This window comes from Schistocerca nitens, chromosome 2 (assembly GCF_023898315.1).
Source record: "Schistocerca nitens isolate TAMUIC-IGC-003100 chromosome 2, iqSchNite1.1, whole genome shotgun sequence".
In the NCBI taxonomy this organism is placed as follows: domain Eukaryota; kingdom Metazoa; phylum Arthropoda; class Insecta; order Orthoptera; family Acrididae; genus Schistocerca; species Schistocerca nitens.
The window spans coordinates 122,512,607-122,532,106 of NC_064615.1; the positions used below are offsets into that span (position 1 = coordinate 122,512,607).

Consider the following 19,500-nt stretch of genomic DNA (forward strand, 5'->3'; position numbering starts at 1 on the left):
GAGGTCTCTAAAGTCAAAGGCCAAATACTTTGACAAATTTCTTGTCCTTGGCTGCAGGAAAAGGCTTTTTCCTATCCCATCATCTATTTGCTTCTGTTTTATTACAGTTTCAGTGAATATTGATAAGTAACTTGGTGGACAAAATGAAAGTTTATAGGAATGTGTTCAGTTTTAAAGTAAAGAACTAGGTTACCAAATTTTATGGACTTTAAGACTCTGCGGACTGTAAGACTCTGTGGACTGAATGTTTTTACCATTTTTATTATTATATTACAAAGCCATACTAAAAAAAATCTTGGTTTATACAACCAAACTGACCTTTAAAATCCCTGAAAATCATCATCTGAACTTTCTTCTTCTTCTTCTTCTGCTTCTTCTTCTTCTTCTTCCTCCTCCTCCTCCTCCTCCTCCTCTTCCTCTTCATCATCACATTTGTCCTTTTCATGTATAACATGGTCTTCACTTCCATTAAGAGCATTACTTATGCCGCACTTCTTGGAAGATTTGACAGTAATGTCTTCTCTCACTCTAGAGCATGGCTGTTTTATCAACTGATACGCTTATTTGATTGTAGGTTGTTTTAAAGTTCCCTTTGGTCTGAATTCATGTTGGGTGTCATCCATTTGTTGCATTCCTCTCTCATATACACTTTAAAAGGCTTATTCATCAAGACATCAAGAGGTTACAATTGTGAAGTAAGTCATCCTGGATTAACAGTGAGCTCTGTGTTTCCCTGTCTCCATTTCTCTTTCACAGAATTTTTTGAATGACTACTAAACGGATCTAGTACAAGAAGAGAACTCTTCTTCAATAAAACATCTTTCCTTCTCTTCCACACTCTGTTAATCCTTAATTTTGTACTAACCTCGTCCATCCGACCCTTGGCACATATGTTAACAACAACACGTGGCAGTATTTTAGAAGATTTTGGTATTGTTAATCCATAGTTTCATACCAGCCCTGTCCATCCAACCCTTGTCACGTACATGAACAGCAACTTCTGGCAGTATTTCAGAAGATTTTGGTACTGTTTTGCACTTTAAAATGATCACTGGATTAAGTTAACTACATTGGCACTTTTTCTTTCAATGTTGAATAATAAAATGATGGAAAGGTAATATTTTTTGTCATACTCTTGTGGCATTTTCTGAGATATTTTGGTTTTTGACTGGCTCAAAGACTCCATAAGTAATAGAGCCCAGTATATTGTCCTTGATGGCAAGTGTTCATCGGAGACAGGGGTAACGTCAGGAGTGCCCAAGGGAAGTGTATTATGACTTGCTATTTTCTATATACATAAATGATCTGGCAGACAGTGTGGGCAGCAATCTGTGGTTTCTCACTGATGATGCTGTAGTGCACAGCAAGGTGTCGAAGATAAGTGACTGTAGGTTGATACAAGATGACCCAGACAAAATTTCTAGTTGGTGTGATGAATGGCATTTGGCCGTTAATGTATAAAAATGTAAGTTAATGTGGATGAGTAGAAAAAACAAATCTGTAGTGATCAAATACAGTATTAGTAGTGTCCTGCATGACATAAGCATTTCGTTTAAATATCTGGGCGTAATGTTGCGAAGTGATATGAAATAGAATGAGCGCATGAGGATTGTGGTAGGGAAGACGAATGGTCGACTGCAGTTTATTGGGAAAATTTTAGGAAAGTGTAGTTCATTTGTAAAGGAGACCATGTATAGGATGCTAATGCGACCTATTTTTGAGTACTGCTTGAGTGTTTCGGATCTGCACCAGGTCAGATTAAAGGAAGCATAGAAGCATTTCAAAGATGGGTTGGTGGAGTTGCTGCCATTGGGTTCGATCAGCATGCAAGTGTTACGAATATGCTTTAGTATCTCAAGTGGGAATTCCTGGAGGGAAGAAGACATTCATATCAAAGAACACTACTAAGAAAGCTTAGAAAATCTGCGTTTGAAGCTGACTGTAGAATAATCCTACTGTCGCAACATATATTTCACATATGATTTTGAAGATAAGGTATGGAGGCATATAGACAGTTGTTTTTCCCTCGCTCTGTCTGTGAGTGGAACAGGAAAGGAAATGACCAGTTGGGGTACAGGGTACCCTCCACCATGTACCATTTGGTGGCTTTCGGAGTATGTATGTAGAGATGCAGAACCAACTCCACCCTTAAAGTCTGTTAAGTTCCATGGAAACACTAGCTTATGAGCGTGTATTTGAATCATTTTTGTATTAATTTCAGAGCCATTTTGATGGTGTCGATACATCATCTTTTAGTTTTGGGCATTTTGCATTCAGTCCTCTATTTGCACATTTAGTCTTCCTCACTTTTTTCAGTTCTTCTTTACTAGTCTGCAAATTGTGAATGGTTTTTTCTGTTGGTGGAAGGCCGAAATGCTGCTCAGCTGCTCTGTTCCCATGTTCTTCTGCATTTGTTAGTACTTTCAATTTACAGTCCACATCATATGAATATTTTTTATTTTTGTCATTATGAAATTAGCTGCTAACAAAAACATTGTACAGTTACTGATGACAAAAATCACTTTCAATTCAAGTTCATTGGCACCGTAGTCTGTGGTATGCATCATAGGCTAGGTAATGTTCTGGGTTTGTGATGGCAGGGGGCTGAGGGAGGAAATGTCACATTTGTTGCATCGGTGCACTGGTGCTGCCAATTGAATCTAATGTTGCCAAATAGAGATATTTTCCCTGTGGCATTGAATATATGGCCATTTTTAAGACTGGCGGGAATTTTAAATCGAGCACTGGACATTTTCATATTAATATTGAGTATAAGACACACGGAGTTTTTGAGGCAATTTTTGAAGACAAAAGTGCATCTTATAGGTTGTGAAATATGGTATGTGATAGCTTCCAGCTTATTGTCTGCCATCGAGTACCATAATCTTTCAGTGTCTTCACGTGCAGATCATTAGTATAAGTTGAAAGGTAAATTACTTAATTTGTCACTTTGGTAAGGCTTAAAAATCTGCATCAGTTGCAGGAGGACCAGTTTGTCTCTGACTGGATGAATGTCATGACATTTGTTTGCACTGCGTAAGAATAAGTTGTACCTGTGTACAATTTCCTATCAGTGTTAGTATTTCTCGATCCAGCATCTGTGAAACCACAGATTTCTACCTTGATCTTGATGTAATTCTTGTCTATGATTGCTCTGAATATCTTTCCACATCTGCTTAACTTCTAACCCATCAAAAACCTTATAATTTTTGTTGCTTTTGTGGTAAAACATGAGCTGTATTGTTTGAGAGATACAGAGGTGGCCGAGTGTGCCGGGACTTACCCCAGTTCACTGCTAATAGCGCCAATCACCATAAAGTGCCTGTGTGTAGTGTACAAGTATTGCACCATAATTAAGAATAAAATTAAAAGTTAAAGTTGCTTTTTCAAACTTTGTCAACAGATACTCTAGAGTAATAATGTTTTAAATGTCAAGTCTCAGATTGATTAGGTCAATATTTTACCGAAATCCATCGTTTTAAGAAAAAAGAAGTGGCACTAAATAATGAAGTTAGAAAGCCAGAAATTGGTCATAATGTTCAGATGTATATCAAAATTAAATGGTGCAATTCTCAACGTGATTAAACAAAAATTGTGGTCAGAATCCGCGTTTTTAAGAAAAATGGAAGGTGCTAAATATAGGACTTATAAATGTGAAAATATGTATGATGCTTCAGTTCAACACAAAAATAATAACTACATGACCCCGTTTAGCTACCTCTAATAGTTTTCAAGTAATTTAATGAAAACTAAAATTGGAACTAAAATGTCCTTATTTGTAGTAGATTAAGTGTCTATTATATTAATGCTAGAAAGTTTTGGTTATAGCTCATGATAAAACCTATTAAATAATAGAGCTGTATCAAGTTTTAGGACTGTGATGTTAACAACAACCAATACAAGGTCTCTTAAAGTTATAGTTCAGAGGTAATTATCTACTGTCAGTTCCGTTCTAAAAATTCTAGAAGGCAAAGTTTTTATGCAAGTGAGCTGAAACTTTTTCTGTGATTTCAAACAACTTACCTACATGCATGCAAAATTATGAAGATTCTAAACTAATTCTTAACATTGTTATTAAATATTGTGTTTATGAGAAAGTGGCTATTTAGAGACTGTTGCTGTGTGCATAAGGTGGATGACCGCAGGTGTTGCCTTGTCCATCTGCTGCACCACGTATATAAATACAGCCCGAGAGGCAAGACAAGGCATTTGCTGAGTAGCTTCTGGAGAGTGCAGACGCCTGTGCTGGGCTGCACTAGTACTCTCCCTCTTTGTTGCTACTCAACCATAGGAACCCACTTGCGGGACTAGCCGCTGATTGTCCGCGCACATCAAGCCAGGCAGTTCGGCACTAAGGCTTCCGAGCTCCTGATTTTGTTAAATTGGGAGCAGAGTTTCAAGAAGATTGTGGCGCAGGTGACTGATTTATCAGTGACTTGGGAGCAAAATTGTTGTTGCGTGTTGCGAGCTCTGGGTTGGCGCGGTTTGGTGCGCATCTTCTCATTGCTGCCGGCTGCTTTGCTGGCTGACCCGAGTACTTCATCACTCCCGCAGATACTTCAGCTGCTCCTCTGAGGTGTAGGGCATTTACATGCCAGGGCCTGGTCACTGGCCAGATACCCACGCTTGGTAGACGTTAGGGTCAGTTCGGCACCGGATATGAATAACGGTGTCAACGAAGGTGACGACCGACACTCTTTGGCAGCTCTTGACTTTGCCTCCTTCTCCCGTTCGAGCATGGAAGATACAGTGAGACTAGAGGTATCCAGATCCGGAGGGACAGGGTTCATAATCCAACGTAGGGACATTCAGGTGCTAGGCTCGATCTTGAGCAACCCCATGATCGAGAACATTCTCCCCCACCTAGAACTGACCGAGGAAAGAAAACTGATGGCAAGGGTGCTATGCACAGAGAGGCGTAGGGAGAAAGTGCGGCAAGAACAAGCGCAAAAAAGGAAGGGCAAATGTAAGATCTTACCGAAACCCCTCGCAGACAAAGTAGTCACGACCAAAAAGCGTGCAAAATCACCAGAGCTCAAGACCAAGGGCAGCAGGGGGGCTGAAATGCCCCCCTCTCCTCCTCCTCCTGTTCCCCTTGTTCTCACTGCAGAGCATGCAGGAGAAGCACCCCACCCACCCTGAAGTAGGCCCCAGTAACCAACCAGGCCCCTGTAGAGAAACTCCAAAGCCAGATTCTAGCCCAAGCAGCAACTTGCAAAATAACGAAAACGCAGAAACACACACACAACACCAGAACAAACAGTCTCCCCAAACAGCCCAGAACCAGCCAACACAACAGAACCAGAACAAGCCCCCAAAGACTAAAGACAGAGCAAGAGCGGACTGGCGGTGGGGAATTCCAACTCATGTAGAAGATAGTGCGTGTCAAGGCCCCGCTGCCGCTGCCAGCCGGCCCAACCACCAGCGAGAACAGATTCTCGCTGCTGGAAGATGGTTAAGACACTACACAACAGCCCCAACCCCAGCCCACCACCAACCAACAGGCAAAAAACACCAAACTGCCACCAATAGTTGTGACGTTCCCTGAAACTTAAAACATTTACACAACTTAATTGCTAACATTGTGGGCAAAGACCACTTCCAAGTGAAGTCAGCAGAAGGCAACAAAATCAAAATCACACTGAAGACACTAGAGGATTACAACAACACCAAGGAGACACTAAAAGAAAACAAAATACCCCACTACACATTCCCGACTGGAACACAAAAGTCCCTGAAAGTGGTATTGAGGGGCTTTCCAGCCCGCACAGACCCAGCAGACATAAAAGAGGCGATAACAGCCAAGGGGTATTACGAGAGATCAGTGCGCAAGCACGGGTCAAGCACCAACAACTTGCTCTACCTAGCAACACTTACAGACACCCCACAGCACCGCAACATGTTCAAAAAAACACACCTGATGTCACTATCTGTAACACCAGAACCATTGAAACAGAAAACAAGGCCAGCACAATGTTTCAACTGCCAAGTCATTGGACATGGGAGTGCTAACTGCGAAATGTCACCTAAATGTGTATGCTGCGCAGGGGATCATGCATCCAGAGATTGAAAATGGAAGCAAGGAGACCCCCTGAAGTGCGCAAACTGTGGAGGTGGGCACACAGCTAGTTGCCAAGGCTGTCTTGTCCAGAGAAAGGCCTGAGACAGAAGGCAAGGCACAATCACGAACAACAACACTGCAGACCAAAACAGGACATGACCCCACACAAAAACACGCATCACAGAAAACGCTCCCAACCCCTCCCCTTGCGAAACCACACACCCAAAACGAAACACTACTGACACCAGACTGCACTACAAACTACAAACTGAAACAAACACAGCAACACTGAAAACACACAGGACCTACGCAAAAACAGCGACACTGGAACAATGCCCCACAGAATCGCCACCAGAAACAAGACAACAGCTCCCCCAACACACAAGAAAATCCCACAGAAAACTCCTCCATTCAACACTTCACCAATGCCTTCACCAAAGTTACCAGATTAGTAGACAAACTTATGCAAATAATGAAGAAGAACTGTGAAAAACTGTCCGCTGAAATCCGCTAGGCAATTAGGCAATTTCAGCACGCTGTGAACACAAGTTATCCAGAAACCCACCATGGCTAGGCCGACTGTGCAGGGACTCAAACTTTGTAAATTTAATGCCAATGGCCTTGTCCAACAGACACTGGAATTCAAGCAGTTCCTGGCAGACAAAAACATCAATGTATGCATGGTGTCTGAAACTCACCTTATGCAAGGAGTTCGAGCAAAGGCACTAAACTATCTCAGCTACTGACAAGACCGACCAACTGCAGGGGGCGGGGTAGTAATATGCATTAAAAGGGGGATTCCGCATCACCAAATATACCTACCAGACATGACGCAGTTGGAAACGGTAGCAATCGAGGTAGAGACAACCACAGGTCCAGTAACTGTGGTTGCGGCATACAGACCTCCCACCCTCACCCTAGAAGTAAAATGCAAAATGCACAGATTGGCATTCCAGGTGTGCAAACAGAGCAGGCCATCACGTGCAACCACCAACTACATGTGTGGGGCCCAGAGAAGCCCACACCGAATGGCAAGAGGGCTGACATCCTTAATATAGCTGTTATGAAAGGTCTTGCAGGTTTTATGGCCGCGAGTTCACTGAACAGAATGTCATCCAACCACAATCCTGTAATCTTTGAAATCGATGTGGGCAGGAGGCTACCGCCCACTCAGCAATTACTCACACACAAACGTACCATTTGGGAACAATTCAAAGAAAGTGCAACAGCAGACTTCACAAACACCACACTAACTTTAGATGACATCGAACAAATGCTGAGAAATTTCACCGAAGTGATCCTGCAAGCAGCAAAGGGCACAACGTCCGACCCCACTCCTGCGCTACCTCCCACCCAGCGACTGCCACCCCAGCTGCTTGCCCAGATTGGGCACAAAAACAGGACTGTGAAGGAATGGAAAATAACATGAAATCTGGTAACCAGGAGGCTGCTCAACCGTCTTCGAAGAGAGCTTAAGGTGTCGCTCACTGAGCACAGAGACCAGCAATGGTCAATCCGCCTCACAGCCCTCAAAGTGCAGGATAACAGCGTCTGCCGAGCCTCCAAGCATTTCACTAAAAGATGCGCAAGGATGCCGCCTCTGCATGGTGAGAGAGGACTAGTGTTCAATGCCCAAGATATAGCCAACACACTTGCCGATGTTTCCGAGAAACAGTTGACCCCAGCAGAGGTGCAGGACCAAGAACACGAGAGAATGGTCTATGAACAGCTAGCTGCATTTCTTGCAGCAGAAGGTGACGTTGATGACGACATACCTGCCTTCTCAACCGAGGAAGTTGCCAAAGCCATCAAAACACTGCCCACTAGGAAAGCCCCAGGTCACGACCTCCTCACAAATGAACTGCTAAAGCACTTGCCCCAGCTGGTGATAAAAAAACTGACGGAAGTATTCAACAAGATCACACGAACACAAAAATTCCCTGATCAGTGGAAACTCGCGGAAGTGTTCACAATTGCTAAGCCTAGAAGAGATCCCCTCTTTCCCCAGCACCACTGCCCCATAAGTTTGCTTCCCACCCTCAGTAAACTTTATGAGTGCCTCCTGTTAGTTCATATCGAACGCTACATATGCAGTGAAGATATGCTCCCCCTGTTTCAGTTCAGATTTTGCAACAAACACTCAGCACCATAACAACTCACGAGAGTGATTGAGGCCACCACAGAAGCCTTAAACTGGAAAGGATATTGTGGCCTAGTGCTACTTGACGTAGCCAAGGCCTTTGACAGTGTGTGGCACATTGGACTATTGTACAAATTATACTCTTTAGGGTTCCCCGGCCAAGTTGTTAAGTTACTGCGCAGTTACCTACTCAGTCGCATCTTCTGTGTCAAAGTAGACACTGCAAAGTCCACCACATGAGGCATATGACCTGGAGTCCCACAGGGATCAGTGCTAGGCTCTGTGTTGTACAACTTGTACACAGTCGACACACTGATTGCCCCGCAGACCCACACAGCTCAGTATGCTGATGACACAGCCTTTTTCGCCCCCAGCACAAACAGAAAACTAGTCGCACACAGACTGCAAAACCTCCTCAACAAAACAGAGACTTGGGCCAGTAAATGGAGAATAACCAGCACTAACGATCACACAGAGAAAAGGCAAACGGTCCTCTGCACTTCATCGCTGAGAAAACATGCCACTTAGTCTTCACAGGCAAGAAATCCCATGGAGAGCAACAGCTAAATACCTGGGAGTCACATTAGACCAACTCCTGACTTGGAGAACACACAGAAATGAACTCAGAAGAAAAGTGAGTGCTACGATGAATGAGTTGTACCCGCTGTTAAATAGCAGCAGCAGCCTCGCAGTGACCATGGGAGTGAGGCTCTGCTGCAGTTTAGTCAGACCAGTTTTCGAGTATGCCTGTCCTGTGTGGGGATATGCAGCCAAAACATATATCGCACGGATGCAAAGAAAACAAAACAGGGCACTGCGACAGGCACTACACGTCTCTTCTAGATTTCCGACGGCCGACAACCAGGAAGCCGCCGGAATGAAGACACTAATACAAAGGTTTAAAGAACTCGCGACCGCTTTCTATCAAGTCGCAAACAAATCAGAAAACCCCCTCATAAAAAACCTAGAGAACTACCCCAATCTTACAAGCAAATTCAAGAGGCCCAAATCGCTCCTGAAATAAATACGAATTACATTATACAACACATGCATACACAGTTAGAACCATAACAAAAAGTTAGGAGCATGCCCAACATGCTAATCTTTATTCCCATCAGTTAGAAGGAAATGTCTGAAGACAACAACCTTCACAACAGACATTCTCCCCTGGGTGAGAAATTAAATATGCAGAGAGAGAGCCAAGACGAGGCTTCACTTTGCACCCAACCACTGTAAGATCTGCATCGCCAGAGTGCGCGCTGCCTCGGATGGTGTCAGAGACAGGCTGTGACAAAACGCTTATTTTCCATAATAATAGATAGTGAACTCACGAGGACTGTACACCTTACTGGATCGCTTAGATTTTCACTAAAGTAACTATTAGTGTGCTGTCCATGATATTTACAAATCCACGCGGCAAGTGGTGACTATTATTTCCCACTTTTGTGGCGATCATTTAATTTCATTATCTGTAGCCAGGGCGAAAGACAATTTGGTAGGAACTTACCATAGAGGTCGCCTCTGAACTGCTTATTGTGCTCTTTAGGATAGAGAGATTTACTGTCAGTATGAACATAATGAATATTTCATGTTGTGTGTGTGAAACTTTACTAAATATATGTATCAATTAGAACTCAAAATCTTCATTTATAATCATAGTCCTGATCCCACTAAACAAACAGAGACTAAAAACATTTCTTTCAGTGAGATGGACAAGAATGTGGACTTGCAGACTGAGAACTATGGTCATTATGTTCTCCATCACTTTCTGGCTGACCACAAAAATAATTGCCAGGCTCTCGTAAAAGACAGTGAATGATAATCAACCTATATTTACAACATTTCCTATTACCACCAGTTGTTATACCCACCGCCACACATGGTATAAAAAAAAGAAAGAAAAACACAATAGCACAACTTTATTTCAAAATAATATTTGATTGTAAATTTAACACATGGAACATTGTATTACAACAACAATTGAAACAAACCAATATCATGCATCAGTTACATATAATTATAAAATGTTTTACTGATTAAATTAAAATGTTTAATCTGCGAATCAGGCGCACTGGCGGGGTGCTGTGTATCAAAACGAACCATAAGTTGGTGCTGTGTTGAAAGCAAAGTTGGATGATGGCACAACAAGCTGTGGAACACAAAACATCGGTCAGAGTTGGTAGTGTCAGCTTGTAAAAAGACTCTTGCAGATCTTAAACTGGATTATCTTGATCTGTATCATGTGCACTGGCCTTTCAGTTTCAAGGAGGGAGATGACTTCTTTCTCAAAGTAGAAGACACTTCAATTATTACAACAGATGTTGACTATCTGGATACTTGGATACAAATGGAGGAATGTGTTCACCTTGGTCTTATGAAGAGTATTGGTGTATCCAATTTCAGCAGCAAACAGCTAACTAGATTACTAGAAGTTGCAAAGATCAAGCCAGTCACCAATCAGGTTGAATGTCATGCTTACTTCAACCAGAAGAAATTAATTCAGTTTTGAAAGGAAAGAGACATTGTTATTACAGCATATAGTCCACTTGCAAACCCCTCCATGAGAATGCCAGAGGGTGAAGTGCCACTCGTTCAGAATCCAAAGATCAAGGAGCTTGCGGACAACTATGGAAAGTCAATTGCTCAAGTTCTTTTGAGATACTTGATTCAAATTGGCATAGTTTCAATGCCAAAATCTGTTCACAAGGAAAGAATTAAGGAGAACTTCAATGTTTTTGATTTTGAGCTGAATGCTGAAGACCTAGCTTACATAGACACTTTCAATAAGAACTACAGGGTGTGCGCATTTAATGAGACCAAAGCTGCCATACACTACCCATTGTATGACAAGTTCGGAAGTTCCATACATTTCAAAACTTGATGTGAAGTGGCACATCATGACAACTTAACCACATTCAGTCTCTCGCCCTCCTCACTTGACAAAGTCCTCCCCCCCCCCCCCTTTCACCCCCCCCCCTCACACACACACACACATTATTAAACATTCTGAAACTGTCTTGTGATGTAGAAGAAATGATCAACCAGATATTATTTAAGTTTATGTGTAAAGCTAATGGCTTAATCATTGAACCAATTTAAACATATCTACATACTCAGTAACTCAGTTGACTTCCTCCTTTTTCATTATTTTATAGCCTATTCCTTTCGTTTAATGCTTCTAATATTGCTTCTCCTTGGTCACTTTTTCTGGTTCCTGGAATCTGTAAAATAGTATATCAATATGTGGTTCTTTCATCTATGTCTTTTCCTTTCCTTATGTCAGTTTGTTCCAAGTTATTCTTGATGCTTTACGAATCATCTCTCGTTAATCCATTAAACCACTTTTTTCTGAAATTTACTTTTGTCTCTGCAAGGTAAGAAATATATATTACACCAACTGCAACAATTTAATGTTGCCAAAATTATTGATTACAGTTCAATGCTGCATTTCTTAAAGTATTCTTTATTCAATTGTTGCAGTGTACACTGGATGAATGAGAAGCCTACCCGCCATAAACCATACAGGCCAGCACCCATAGAGCATATTGCAAATGTGGTAACACACGGGGTAAGTGTTAGCTGTCATTTATAAGGTATTTGTTAATCAGGGCCTCCACAAATAGTGGGTCTTAACAATTGCCTGTAACACGGACTAAGCATACTGTTTTAGGGAAAAACAGTGATAATCTTGACCGGCCCCAGCAGCTAGATACAGTGGTCGTGTGTGTGTGTGTGTGTGTGTGTGTGTGTGTGGGTGTGGGTGTGTGTGTGTGATTTCAGAAGAAGGCCTTCTGGTCGAAAATGTACATGTTTAGTAATATTATTGTTGTGCCTATCTGTGACTCAACGTCTCCACTATGTGGTGCAAACAATCTATCCTTTTCATAATATTATCAAAATATTATATTTTTCAGCCTCTGATTGGATGATGGGTTGCTGCATAGTCAAAACCAGTTGTCACACAATTTGTGTGACATGGAGCTGAAAAATATATTAAAACATTGAGTTGTGCATATCTTTTGATGGCCAACAATATTATGAAGCAATTTAACGTACACTTTTTGTATTTTGTATGCTGGTTTTGAAAATATCTAACTCTAAGTAAAAGTCTCACTCTGTAAAAGTTAAATATAATTTTTAATCTACAGTATACAACAACAACAAAAATCCAGAAAGTGTACTTCTTACTTTTAACATAAAGGGACTTTTTAATTGTAGAAGAAAAACTTTGAATTGCTAGTATTGTATACTTAAAGAGATTACCATGAAAGTTCTACGAAATGAAGCTGTAGGTGGACAAGTCACAACATGCTTCAGTGCATTTGTGAACTACCATACCAGTAATGTAAGCATCAGCTGTAATAAGTTTAACAAGAGATGTTTCAGTGGGATAAATAATGGTACTGACCAGTTTTGTGATACTTTTTTTCATGCACACCAGACAGTGAATAATTGTTTTGAGGTAATTTTTTCAGGAGTCCACATTACTTTATTGTACTGTATTTAGATGATGCAACTTAATCATCCACCAGGGGTTGGGAGCTCCTGTTGACATTTTTTTCTGTGTTTGCAAATTAAATTTGGATATCTTATTTCAGAGGATAATCACAAACTTGAGGTCACTTTCTGCTAAGGTTGACCTTCATTGCTCATTGAATAATGTATTAGTATTGTTACAAGAGAAAAAATCTTGGTTTAGTTTTGTGATACTGAAGTGATATTGCAAAATAATTTTGACTAAATACTAAAAGCTTTTCCATGTTTTCATGCACATCCTCTGACATATTTCTGCATTTAACATTAGTTGCCATTCACAACACAAAGTGAAAGTTTTTCCTTATTTCTTTGAGGTTGCTGCACTGTTACCAATAGGCAATAGTGTTATCAACCACTAATCAATGTGTGTTCTGCTTGCTTTGTATGATGTGTGTAAAATTTGAAGAACATTAGTAGCCCTTTTATGCCTCTTTGGATTGCAAGAGAGGTTCTCAGTAAATGTAAGAAAGAATCTACTACCATAGTATACTTACTGTAAAACTTAATAAATACTGTCATTGCCTGAGGTTTTGTTCGTTTTCACTTGTTTCAGTTCCATTCCAAAATCAGAACTCCTCTTTTTTCCAGTATAACTCATTTGTGAAACAGTGTTAGGATAGGATGATTTTCTTGTTTGAAGGAATTTTTAAAAGTTTAAGACTTTGTTATCTTTCATAGTCATCTGCTTTGGAACCAGGCTGATATAATGGCCAGATGGAAATTTTTGACTTGAAAAGTAATTGCACAGAGACCAGAGTTTTCTATAATTAAGTTAAAGACATTTTCATAGCTTGTGATTGTAAAACTTCACAAAATGTTTTATATTCTACTCTTCTTGCAGAGGCAGAAGACAGATTAATTTTTGTTGTGTCAGTTCATTTGCTTTAAGTATTGAACAAAGATTGTAATGACTTCTGTTTTCTGAGTATTTTCAGCCATAATTATGAAACCTTTTATTATCTTCTAGGATGCACAGTTAACAGGTGTTCTGTTTTCGGACGACAAGAGACAGTGTGCTATTGGGTTGCAAGGCACACATGTCTCTCAATTTAGTTGTGTGTAGCTGATCCTCTTCTCTGTGTAATCAGCTATGTTGATCTCCCCAAAAGCTTCTTCTCTGATGACTATAGCTGGTTAAAGGAATTTATTAAAATACTTCTCTATCCTTGAAATAATTTTGGTACTCATAAAATACATTTCAGTTCAATCACTATATATTTTCAACTTTCACAAACAATAACTTCTGCAAGCTAACTTATTCCTTTAACATTAGACTCATTTACACATAATCAAATAGCGTACATGTGTCTTGCTTCATTCATAGCAATTCAAAACTCTCTAGTCTCAAACGAGTCCAAACCTGAATGAACATAGAAATCTATATTCAATTGTTCATTAGTCTTTTTACAATCAACACTAAAGAGCACAGAATACTACATAAAGTTTCCTTATTCTTCTCGACTTGTACACAGAGACTCTGTGGACCGTACAGCAGGTACTTGTCTGCTGCTGTTCGGCCGCCGGGTCCATCTTTTTCTCATAACTTTTTTTTTTTTTTACCTGCACATACAAATAGGAGATGCACAGTATGGCGTATTCATTTCTCCCACTCACCTCTAAAATATTGGGTGTTCGAAACGGTGGAAAGCCGAGCGGTTCTAGAATTTACTCCAAAATTCTCGAAGCACTACAGTGTGTAATAGATGATACATTTAAACTGTGTCCATTTGTTTCAAATTTCATCTTCATGTTCTTGTTTTATCTTACAGATGGGTTATGAGGAACATTTTATCCATTGTGCTGTGCATATAATTCCCGTTCGTCCTTTTTTGTTGGGGAGTATTATCAAAATGGTCATTGATTCCTGTTTTTGTTTTTTTATTGATAAAGTCTGCATTGTGTGTTGGGTACAGGACCAAAATTCTTCTGTTTGTCTGTTAACATATAAGTTGTTGAAGACAGATGTCACAGGAAGCATTCAGTATTATTTTGAAAGGCGTTTTGCCTTTTCTATTGTAAATTAATCTATAGTTCTTCTAGTTGATGCTTGCATGGTCAGTCATCCTCCCCTTCCTACTATTATTTTGTTGTTAGGGCCTTTAAAGCTGCCAGGACAAGTTTTTAACTGAGTCAGTTATGGCTTAGTTGGTTGGTTTTTGGGGGAGAAGACCAGACAGCGAGGTCATCGGTCTCATCGGATTAGGGGCGGATGGGGAAGGAAGTTGGCCGTGCCCTTTGAAAGGAACCATCCCGGCATTTGCCTGGAGCGATTTAGGGAAATCACGGAAAACCTAAATCAGGATGGCCGGACGCGGGATTGAACCGTCGTCCTCCCGAATGCGAGTCCAGTGTGCTAACCACTGCGCCACCTCGCTCGGTATATGGCTTAGTCAAGATGATACTAGTCACATGTGCTTTTCCACATGGTCCTGTCATAGTGTCAGTTATATGGTCATACTTTGTTTCTTTCAGAATTATTGGTCCAATTATTCGAGACCTCTTCGCATATGTTTGGTCCTGTTTATTTGCATTAGCCTAAACTATGACTTAACACATTTAATCCTGTGTCTGTGTAGGATACTTCCAACAAAACATAATGGAAATTTGTGATGTAAAAATACATAAAATAAGGGAGAGGCAACCACTTACCTATAGCAGACCAATGGACAGAGCTCTGAAACACATTAGAAAAAAAAGTTTTCTGTTACATGTTTCTGTGTGTCACACATCAATCCGCTTTAGGTGACTGGTTGTCTTTCTTATTTTATGTATAGGTATACTTCCAAGAAAGTACAAATATTTGCCTGTATGCTTCAGCACATTTTGGCAGTAGACTAAATACTTTTCAGCAGCAGAACCAAAGGAACTTGTTACTTAGCACCGCTTTTTGAACTGTTTGTGATGTACATAATGTAAGAATGTTTATGCACTGATGTCTGCAATATGTTATTTCTTGAATAAATTTCTATGAACTCCTTGAAAACGCCACTGTACTGGATTATACTTCTATTACAGCATTGTTATGGTGTGCTTCACCACATTATTTCACAATACTTTCTAATTTATGTTTCCTAAAGCTTTTTGCTTCTCTAAGTGTTTTCATCTCCTCAGGACATTTGCTTTCAAGTGATGCACAACTTGAGCCCTGTGAAGAGAACTTCGCTGTAATATAATTATTTTCTCAGTTTTTGTCAAGTGGCAACCATAATTTTATGCTGAGATCTAAGAAGTTGATTTTTGTTTTTTTGATGTCAGTGCTGAGGGACACATTTGAAATACAGTTATTTACAAATTTTCATTATATCTCATTTTGTGTGCTGTTGTGGTCGAGTTCAGTGAACTAGTTTTGAAATAGTAGTGCTCTTCATATTGTGACATTGATTATTAGTATTGCCTTCAGATTCTAAAAGACATAAGGGTTAGGTTTCGTTTTCTTGTTTTACTAGTGTAGATTTACGCCACCTGTAGTGCCACAGTCAGGTAGTTTGAATGTTGTAGAGCAGCGCTTTGGTAGACAACAGCATTTTTTTTTTCCCTCGGTTGGATAGGGAGTGTGCATACTGTGTGTGGATGCAGGAAGAATTGGCCACAGTTCATGAACACTGTTGGCAATAGTCAGCTGTCTGTGGGCTGCTGCATTGTTGTGTAACAGCAGAGAAACTGATCTGTCACATGAGACACCTCGGGTGTCACTTGTTTCGCCCAAAGGTTCTGCTGCCAGGACGCCTACTAGTGAACCTGACTGAGTGGCAAGGCGTAACATGTGTGCATCACTAGAGGCAGAGCATAAATGTGGGAACTCGCTGTCTGGCGTCACCCATTCACCACGTGAGTGGACAAGTGGCCACTCCTACAGCAAGATCTGAGAAGGCACATGAGGGACGGACTTGCTAGATACTGGGAGCTCCAGTGTTAGGCACATTATGTAGCCTTTTACAAAAATAATGTCCAGGATTGTAAAGAAGACCAATGTACACTCAATATGCTGTCAAGAACTTCATCCCTGAGATATGGATGAGGTCCTGCTTCCAGCTATTGAGAGTGCAGGATGTAGACATCTGCGTGTTGTGGCTCATATTGGCACCAATGATACCTGTTGCTGATGCCAGTGTCAATTCTTATGGGTTGCTTGTGGAAGCTGCAAAGACTGTGGCTCATGTTGGCACCAATGATACCTGTTGCTGATGCCAGTCTCAATTCTTATGGGTTGCCTGTGGAAGCTGCAAAGACTGCTGGCATCACATGTGAAATGAAAGCAGAGCTTTCAATTTGCAGTATCGTACACAGAGTTGATCAGATTCTTTTGGTTTGGAGAAGAGTGAAGGGTTTTAACCAGAGCCTCCATTGATTCTATGATGGGCTTGGCTGCTGAGTTCTGGCTCTGTATTATGGGGTGGAGAATTGTAGGACTCCCCTTAATAGGTCAGGGGTGCACTACATAGAGGAAGCAGCTTCTCAGCTATCAAAGTACTCATGGATCCACATGTTTTCAAAGAGCTAAGTCGGATCACATACAAAGTAAAGATATTTCAAATGTCAGAATTTTAACAGTAAATTGCTGAACCATTCATAACAAAGTTCCTAAATTTTCTGCACTCCATGAGAGCTGTCGTGCTCAAATTATACTAATAAACCAGAGCTGGATAAAATCCTAAATTGAAGACTAAAAAAGCTAACAAGGCATGGAACATTATCAGAAAGACAGGTCAGACACCATAGGAGTGGGTGTGTTCATTGAAATTGACAAAAATGTTGTCTCTACAGATGTCAAAATTGAGTCTGTCCACCTCAATAGTTGCAGGATCAGCGTGGGTCTAGATTTGATTCCTGGACAGGTCAGGATTTTATTCATTCAGTAATGGAGTGCTGTGTTGTCCTTATCATTTCAGCACCACCATCATGAAAGTCACCTGAATGGCATCAACTAAAAAGATTTGCATTCAGTGGTGAAGCCACCAAATGAGGAAAGGGAAAGGGGGGGAGGGAGGGAGGGAGGGAGGGAGGGAGGGAGAGAGAGAGAGAGAGAGAGAGAGAGAGAGAGAGAGAGAGAGAGAGAGAGTCAGTCTTACTGGGAAGTTACCTAGATGCAACCAACCAGCATAGTTGAGCTCAAGTTCTCAAGTTAATCATCGGACATTTTTACTCGTCACCCGATTCCTCTGTAACAGTTGTATAATCATTTAAAGAAAGTGTACACTCAGTAGTGCAGAAATAACCTGTTCATGCAATATTAGTTGGAGGTGACTTTAAGCTACTGAATGTAAACTGGGTTGTCTCTGGATTCACTGCAGGTGATACTGACAGACAATCTTGTGAAGCAGTACTGAACACATTTTCTGAAAACTGTTTTCAGCAGCTAGTTCAACAAACCACATGCAATAGAAATATTTCAGCCATTTTTGTTACAAACAGGCCTTAACTTATCAATGGTGTCAGTACGGAGACAAGGATTAGTGATCACGATGTCGTCATAGCACGATGGTTACTAAAAGTTAATAAACCAATCAAGAAAACTAGGGAGAGATTTTATGCTGGAAAGAGGAGATAAGCAGTTGTTAGCACCCCACTTAAGCAATGAATGGTTATCATTTAGTTTCAACACTGGACGCAGAGGAATTATAGGCAAAGTTTAAACTGACTGTAAATCACACTCTGGAGAATTATGTGCTGAGTAAGTGGATTAAGGATGGAGAAAACCCCACTGCAATTTAATAATAAAATTCATAAAATGCTGCTGAGCAATGTGACATAGTGATTAGCACACTGGACTCTCATTTGGGAGAACGATGGTTGAAATCCACATCTGGCCATCCTGATTTAGGTTTTCTGTGATTTCCCGAAATCGCTTCAGGCAAGTTCCAGGATGGTCCCTAATCTGATGGGACTGATGACCTCGCTGTTTGGTCCTCTCCCTCAAAATCAACCAACCATGAAAGCTGAGGACACACATTGTTACATTGTTCATACAAACAAGACTGCAGAAATGTTGACAGGCAAAAGTTAATAGAAATTTGTGTGTCTCTAAAGAGATCAGTGCATGAAGCATACAACTACTGTCATCGTTGTATCATACCCGAAGATTGTGCTGATAACACAAGAAAATTCTGGTCCTACGTACAAGCTAATTGGGGCACAAGCTTCTGTCCAGTCTTTTATCGACCAGTTTAGTGTTGCAATAGAAGACAGCAATGGAAAGCTACAGTTGTAAATTTTGCTTTTTGCCTCCTCAGGCAGGAGAATTATACAACATGACATTGTTTGATTGTTTGACCATTGAACAGTCTCCCTTATGGAGGGCATAGAATTATGCATCCCTAACATAGAGAAGTCACTGAAAGAGTTGTAAACAAATGTCATTAGGTTCAGATGGAATCCCAGTTCATATTTACAGAGAGTACTCTTTCATTGGTACCATATTTAGCTTGCATTTATAGCAAATCTCTCACCCAGTGCTAAGTACCAAATGACTGGAAAAAAGTGCAGGTGACTCCTGTATATAACAATTTATAGACCAATATCCTTAACGTCAGGTTGCTGCAGAATTCGTGAACATATTTAAGTTAGAAACCATGTACATAGATAAAAACAAGTCACAGAAAACTGCACAGTACATGGATGGCATCTCCAAAGTGATGTCCTCATCAATGTCAGTGGTAGGTGCCAGAGACGACAGATACATTGGAGATGATGGCCTCAAATGAGGCAGCAGTGGTGGCTGTGGCATCAGGTGCAGCAGAGGCTGCACCAGTGATGTCAGTTAATG

At 40.7% G+C, this 19,500-nt stretch overlaps 1 protein-coding gene across 3 annotated transcripts in view; it reads left to right on the forward strand.

Annotated features, from left to right (window-relative positions):
* LOC126235810 (monocyte to macrophage differentiation factor 2) overlaps positions 1-19,500 on the forward strand; it is a 177,941-nt gene that overhangs the window by 64,541 nt on the left and 93,900 nt on the right. For all 3 annotated transcript variants that reach the window (XM_049944649.1, XM_049944650.1, XM_049944651.1), the window contains exon 3: positions 11,682-11,769. In XM_049944649.1, the coding sequence (XP_049800606.1) occupies positions 11,682-11,769 (88 nt within the window). The remainder of the gene's footprint in view (positions 1-11,681; positions 11,770-19,500) is intronic.